This window comes from Adiantum capillus-veneris, chromosome 7 (assembly GCF_014529385.1).
Source record: "Adiantum capillus-veneris isolate H3 chromosome 7, ASM1452938v2, whole genome shotgun sequence".
In the NCBI taxonomy this organism is placed as follows: Eukaryota; Viridiplantae; Streptophyta; class Polypodiopsida; order Polypodiales; family Pteridaceae; genus Adiantum; species Adiantum capillus-veneris.
This window is the reverse complement of record NC_140937.1, coordinates 84,235,473-84,242,933: the sequence shown is the minus strand read 5'-3', so window position 1 is coordinate 84,242,933 and position 7,461 is coordinate 84,235,473. Positions and strand designations below refer to the sequence as shown.

The following is a 7,461-nucleotide window of genomic DNA, read 5'->3' as shown; positions in this document are numbered from 1 at the left end:
TCGTTTCATTGGTCGGGCAAGACTCATCAATATCTTCTTAATACTATATATTACCTTTGCCTCTCCTTTTCTCCAGTTATCTCAAAGGAGCTGGAAGGCATTTCCTCATGCCCATCAAGGAGATTCTATGGAGGAATAGAGTAACTAGAAGCAAGCCGTGGCAATGAGGTAAGTGTGACGTCGTGGCCAAGCCAGTATATCAAGGAGGTTTGGGCGCCTTAGACCCTTTTCATTCACAGTGAGGCCCTATGTGCGAAATTGTTTCAGACTTTGGTCGAGTATGACGAGAAATAGGCCTATATGGCTAGGGAAATGGTGATGAATGCAAATATGAAGTCTAAAAGGGGAAGTGGTTGAATCTTGACATGCAAAAAGGAATTTTTTCTCCCAAGAGATGGAGAGTTTTACTGGTGAATTCGTTGGCAAATGTTGCAAAGCCGTCTCCACACTCATCTGGGACGAAGAGACCAAATACTGGAAAAACACTGCTTTGCACTAGTATCCTTAGGAACCCATTTTACAAGGTCTTGTTCTTGATTTTCCATTGAACTGAGATTGCAACTCAACAACAAAGGTTTTGACACCCTGGCCTCTTTGTGGAACCATCGTGAAGGAGGATGGGAGTCTCGAGAATAATTGAAGAGGTCTATAGCCTGTCCCTTCAAGAATAGGTCCTTGTTGGTAGACTCATGTATCTCCTTTCTCACGTTCATTTTTCTCCCACCTTGCTCCATGGCACTTGAGTGGAAGGCATGGAGGTGGTCCGGGGGGAAGTCATTCTTTCTCCCTCGACAAAGAGCGTTTATGAGAAGCTGGCTTTTCCCGAGCAGTGGGTTGGGCATCTTAACGAAATTTGGTCCAAAAAGTGGAGCAAGATTAAATGGAGTCATGTATTGGTGAAGATATAGCACTCCGAATGCAAAGATGATCAGAAAGTTTTTCTTTGAAAAATGCTTTTGGTTTTCTGTCAATTGAGGACAAGTCCAAAGTGAGGGGTCTTGGCAATGGAACATGCATCACAAGAAACCAACAAACTGATCCATATTCCACCTCATATGGGGATGTCCAACAATCAAGAGCTTCACTGGAAGAGTCTGCAGATGGGCGTTTTGCCAGCTTGGCACCCCCTTCTTTAGAGAAGACCTAGCGCTTGGCTCCAAGCGCTTAGACAATAATGATCTATGGACAGAAATTGGTATAGTTAGAGTTGTAGATGTGAAAGCCGTATGAGTTTTTAGAATTGAGTAACTATTCCAGAAAAAGGATGGAGAGTTGTATGTAGAAGCAACATTGGAAACTTGCGGATGGCTTCTGTCAAGTAGGTCCTCCACAAAATTATAGTGCAACGCAGATTTTGTAAAATGGATTAAGAGAACGTTGAGGGTCAATGGCATCAAATCCCTCAAGGGCTGAAAAGTACACTATTGCCAGAGTTATAATCAATCTACCTCATTTTCTTGCTATTTTAGATGAAAAATCTTCTCGAGTGTTTTATCTTTATACCTGTTTTGAGGTATTTTACTTGCTTGTTTTAATTCAAAAAAAATCACTAAAATGCAAATCTTGGAAATTTGGAGTGCTTGCCAAAAGTTGTGTATGGATTACTTAAAGTCCGTCTATATATAACTATTGTGCAATGTCTTTGACCCACATTGAGCCACATGACTGATGATGTGGTGGACCTGCTCTCATGCTGTTGAATCTAGCATGAAGGCTTTGCCATGAGCTTTTATGATGTTCTCTTGGGATTTTCTGAAAATGTCACCCCGAATATTCCCGACCCCGCCCCATATGTATCTTTATCATCACGACATTTTGTTAAACCATCTAGTTACCATCCCTTCCTCATGTGTCTTTTCTTCTGTGCATTTAAATGGGCAAATTACCAATTCAATGGACCACCCTATACTTTTTTTTACTTAAATTGATCACATTTTCACACAACGATTCTCTGCAATAGTAAGAATACATTCCTAAACTTGTTTTGAAAATTTATAATCATTGGACCACCAGATACAGATATAGCATTTGCATGTGAAAATCATGCGTTATTTCATCTCTTTTGGCCAAAAGATCCTTGGAAAATTTCATTGTAACATGCCATATCATTAGAGCATAATTGTTTGCATCAAAAGTTCGAAGATGGCACATATTGAAAAGTACTTTTCCAAACTAGGGGTATTTTGGGAATTGTAGCAAAATGTAAGGGGCACATTCTGCACTATAGGAAAGTTCGAAGGGCATTTTGGGAAGATATATTCAAATTTGAGGGGCATTTTGGGAAATTTTAAAATTACAGACGATAGTTGGAGAACTGCGCATAGTTTAATTTACAATGCTCACACTGTTTTAAACCTTATTCAAGGGATGTAGTTGCATTAAGGTAAACATTGAGGGGCATTTGTAGAACACTAGGAAATGTACAATCTTTCTCTAGATCTGTTTAGCTGGGTTGATTTGAAACTTTCCATTTTGTCTATTTTCCTAGAGTAAAGTTCTCTCTTTAGGGGCTTCTTTAGGGGTTGGCAGGTCAGTTCATGACCAAAATTGGTTAAGGCTGGTGCACATTTTTTTTCTCAGAGAGAGAAGAGAGAGAGAGAAAGGAGAGAGAGAGCTCTTTCCAGTTTGAGTAGATATGTGTTTTTTTCAGTTGAAGTAGCTGTTATGGACATATTTTATTTGTGTAGCCCTGCACCATACTTCAAATGTAAGCAAATTACGTGCCTTTAATTCTTGCGCGCTTCCATTCCTTTCAAACTATGAATTTGCACTAACTCAAGTCTTTGCCACATCAATTCTCTGCAAATCCTGATATAGGACATATCTACTTCATGCTCTTCTAGAAGCTGCTCTTTTCCATTAACCATTTAAATTTGTCAAACTATTAGACATCCTTTCAACAATGCCTCTCCACTTCTCTTCCCTATCCTCCTACACCACCTTGGCGCACGCAGTCTCTCTCCTTGCGGCTGAGTCAATTCATTCCACCACATAGAGAGCTAGACCAGTACCGCAAAATAAACTTCCCTACCACCATGACCACCCCTACTGCATTCATCAGTCTATGCCAGCAGTTCAACACACCATACAAGGCATAAGAAGCCTTATAGATGGCAATCCCAGTACACCAAGAGGTATTAAAAGGATATTAATAAAAATTAGAATTTGCCGATGCCAACTGCTATAGATCAAAACTACAGATCACATGCTTCGCCGTGATTGCAATAGGTATCATGAATGTCCAGTAAAATCTTGCCTTTCATCTGCAAACCATTAAACAAGTTAGATCTCATAAATCTCAAGATTTGGAGTGCAACTCGTGAACTGTGGTGTGTGCACATACATGTAGCATATGTAAGCATACATTTGCTTGAGCATCGAAGACATGTCCACTTACATATGCATTTACATTTACAAGTGCCCATACATGCAAATTTGCTCATGTCCACGTATGCACATGCAAAGTAGCAGATGTATGTATGCATCCTGTATGTGCATACCCTCTTGTATGAAGCCCCAAGCATATGTATCCATATTATATATACAATAGCAGAAATATGTATGCATCCCTCGTGTATCAAGCATCTGTATGCATGCATCTACTCAAGTATTGATGTGTCTGAGCATACCCCCGGTTGCCTATCAAGGACACGCATGTGTTTAAATTTACATGCACACATACATTCAGACCCACTAATGCACACACCACCACTTCAAAAATTTCACACCTAAACTGAGTGAATTACAAGGAGAAATTGCGGTCACCGTTGGACCAAACTCATGTAAGTGTGTCTATTGCATCATCTTTCAATGACTCCACGACCATTTCCAAGACATGATCGACAACAAGCCCATCCACACCTAAACTTGCTTGAAGGTGAAAGATCTCTCCAACATTACTGTGGAAAAAACAAAACAGGATCAGTTACAAGGACCAAACATATATGTAAAATCCAAAAAGCCAGCCCAAATTCCACTTTAGATGGACAATCAGTACACATCCACAAAACCACAATCTATCTTAAAAACGAGAGATGGAAAACCAAAGAAATAATTGTCCTTACTTCAAATCTCCATATGTTAGCAAAGCCAAGCCAGCAGCCTTGAACTGCTGTACGACCTCTGGGTGTTGAAGGATAGCTTTCACTTCTGATACTATCCCTTGCAAATTCCCTACAACATAATTTAAAAAAATTTATTGAACTTCTATGACAGGCTAGATCACAAGAATTAAGGGCAACGAAATTGCCCTCAATAGGAAAACAGCCTCTGAAACTGCCTTCAATACAAAACAGCCTCCAACTTGCAAGTACTGTCCACAAGAGCACCTGTTAGACAAACTTCCATTGCAGCTGCTAAAGAGCCTCTTCGATAGTCTGGATAAATTTCTGGCACTCCATCTGTTAAAAACAATACCTGCCATATAACATTACAGCAACGGGACTCATTGGTCAACAAAACCACAAAAAACCCACCTTCACCAGAAAGCAAAAAAACGAACAACCCATAGATAATAGCATCAGTAGACCATTTGTTTGCTTCTATTCATAGGTTCCTGAAGGCTTACAGGATGAAGAGACTGCTCTTGTCTGAGCATGAGAACAGCATCTGGATGGAAACTGGAAAAGAAAATCTTCCTCCCATTACAATACCCGTTGACAACCTGAAGTCATGATATGCTCGCATTCAAACAACTTCAAGAGTAACTGCAAACACAGATCTGAACTTGTGCAGATACTTACCTTTAGAACAGCATCAATAGAACGCTTGAGCTCCTGATGCGATACAGCGTTATAATCATCAAATTTCAGCTCAATGTCGAATCCAACTACGGGTGAGACATTCTCAAAGACATCCTTGAGGGTGCACAAGGAATCGTCCACGGAAACTGTCCAAGCTGAATATGAACCATCCCTACTTCTGCGATACAGGCCATTTTCTGCCTGTAGCATAGAACATTACATCTTGAAACAATTTCTTAAAAAGTATTGGATCGGCAAACAGTAGTATATACAAGCATCTTCGGGCATACTTTTGGCAAATCCTTCTGATAACCCATCTCAAGAAATTCCTCCAACGTCAAATCACCAATTCGCTTGTGCACCATACAATTATTTTCCTGCCGGCAGCGTAAGCAAATACAACCATCATCATTTGCATGCTTGTGTGCCCAGCAAACTCTTTCAGGAATGAGATTGGATTAATTACCTTGACTACAATGAAGTCATCATGAAAAATAATGGGATGCCCATCTTTTGTTACCTGTATGGCATGGGTGTCAGCGTATGCAAAACCTAGTGTGCAACAATCCCCAAAACCTAGAGCTACACCTAAATCCTCTTGCATAATGGTTACCAACACAAACCTGAACATCAAACTCAACAAAATCAGCTCCATGTCTTGCAGCCATGTTGAAAGAAAGGACAGTATTCTCCATAATAGAAGGCCTCAAGTCGCCTTCTGAAGCACCTGTCGTAATATTTTTTCCACATCCTCTATGTCCTATGATTGCTAATTTGGATTGCCAATTAGCATCTTCAACACCTGCCAGACAAAGAAAGAACCTTGGCAAAAAGAAAACTCTTTTTACGCAGTGTTCCAAGTATACACTGCAAAATCTCACAAGTTTGACATGGGGAACCCTAGCTAGATGACAGGCTTGTTCAAGACGTTCACAGATGTTCGCGTTTACGGGCGCAATTGCACATCTTTAAGCACAGACTGAAGCAAGACTTTGTTATGCACGCTCGCGACAGCAGAAAATGTAGCTTACCTCTCAGAATATGTTGCATAGAAGGCCCCGAGTAAAGAGGCCCTGGGGTTGCCATGACTCGGTTTGCAGAAGAATGTGAAAAGTTGATGCAACTCTAGGGTGATGAGTTTTAAATGGCGACGACGGCCTCGCAACGGTTTTCCGCAGAGACGACGATCTGGTCTCACCTGAGCGCTGCGTGAGAGATCCAAAAAGCAAGAGCGTTACGGAGAGGGTGATGGCACACAGAGGTGGGGATTTGTTTACGCGGTAAATTGCGAAGGCCAGGTATATTCGGGGAATGTTTTCGACATTCTTGAAAGCATATTCTAGAAATTTATTCGCCCGCCACTCTTTACAATTTACAATTCTCAAAAAGCAGCCCACCCCTTTACATCCTCAACCCCACGTTTCCATTCTCAAAAAGCAGCAGAGCGCCCCCCTTCGCTTTTAGGCTACCTTAGGCCAAAGCAGCTATCATGGTTGGTTGAGCATTCGTCCCCTCGTGACCAGAGTCATGGGCCAAGTGACTAGGATGGCGCTCAAGGACATGCTTTGTATCATCATGAGTAAGAATGTAACGTATTTGGACACCCTCTTGTAGTATGTGATTAGTCTTACAATTATGATTGTTAGCATGTAATGGTTAATTATCGTGCTGCCTTTTTATTTTTATTAATAGTGAGATCGATGCTGTGTAGATTGGAATTCTGAGAATTGTAAAAAAGGCGTCAAATAATTATCTCGGTCATTTTTACTTGTAAAGTGTTTTAGTTATTTTGCCAATACGGTTTCATTGTATATATCTAGTAAGAACTCACCCTATAAAGGGTTATGTTCGAAGTGATGGACACCACTCATGGACTAAAGTGTAAAGAGAGACCTCAAATACTTGACACTTAAAACATAATAAGATAAATACTCAACTCCATTAAGAGGTATCACTAGAGTTTAGTGCTAGGATTTTAAGCCAATTGTGTGCAAGATTCTTACTCTTATGCTAAGTGTATGTGTAGAAATCATGTTGTTAACCCTCACGACTCACGGACACCCCATCACCTACGACGGACGTGTATTATGTATTTGGTAGAGTCAGGTACCGGGCTTGTCGGACCAATAGGAAAAGGGTAAGAGTGATCGCCGATGAGAGGCGCACTCTAACTGGGACATTCAAGGGATTAGTTGGCTAAGCATGGGCGTTCAAGTGTGAATGGGGTGAGCTCATATAAAAGCCAACTAAACCTAAAATTCACTCATTCTCTCATTTGTGCAATAGAAGAGTGCTCTTGCTCCATCGCCATCTCCATCTTCTTCTTCTTCACCTCCTCGTGTGTATGTGTATGTGAGAGAGAGAGAGAGAGAAGGAGAGTGTGTGTGCGATCGAGCATTACGAAGACACGACGGCGGCGAAGCAGTTGAGCGCGGCACGACTGCAGCTTTTTCTTCATCGCGGCGAGGAATCCACCACGAAGGCGAGCGTAGAGCGGTGAGTGACACACCCTTTGCTCTCTTGAGCTTGCTAGATTAGTTTTGTTGTGTGCTTGGAGCCATTTGTGGCTCGCACACGGTGTATCGGCAAGTCCCTTGCTTCGACAGTGCGGCAAGGAGCGCACATTTTTGGCGCCGCTGTCGGGGAAATGCCTTACACTAAGCTCGGTTAAGCACTTTACGCTTTCTTGTGATGCAATTTCAATTGAAGGATTTGTGAA

At 41.4% G+C, this 7,461-nt stretch overlaps 1 protein-coding gene across 3 annotated transcripts; it reads right to left on the bottom strand.

The window, feature by feature from the left end:
• Window positions 1–3,135: 3,135 nt before the first annotated feature.
• LOC147454144 (glycerophosphodiester phosphodiesterase GDPD2-like) lies at window positions 3,136–6,063 on the bottom strand. 3 transcript variants are annotated; one of them, XR_015188600.1, is made up of 10 exons: window positions 5,774–6,063; window positions 5,366–5,544; window positions 5,209–5,262; window positions 5,033–5,119; window positions 4,743–4,943; window positions 4,568–4,663; window positions 4,329–4,416; window positions 4,065–4,173; window positions 3,729–3,899; window positions 3,136–3,263 (listed from the first exon to the last, which is right to left on the bottom strand). XR_015188600.1 is itself a non-coding variant. In XM_086516172.1 (10 exons), the coding sequence occupies exons 1-9, from the start codon at window positions 5,826–5,828 to the stop codon at window positions 3,779–3,781; spliced, it is 990 nt and encodes a 329-aa protein (XP_086372298.1). In that variant the 5' UTR covers window positions 5,829–6,063; the 3' UTR covers window positions 3,136–3,263; window positions 3,766–3,778. The 3 variants fall into 3 exon arrangements, 2 of the variants coding, with proteins under 2 accessions (XP_086372298.1, XP_086372297.1); XM_086516172.1 differs by having other exon boundaries at window positions 3,766–3,899; XM_086516171.1 differs by having other exon boundaries at window positions 3,747–3,899; window positions 5,774–6,061.
• Window positions 6,064–7,461: the final 1,398 nt, after the last annotated feature.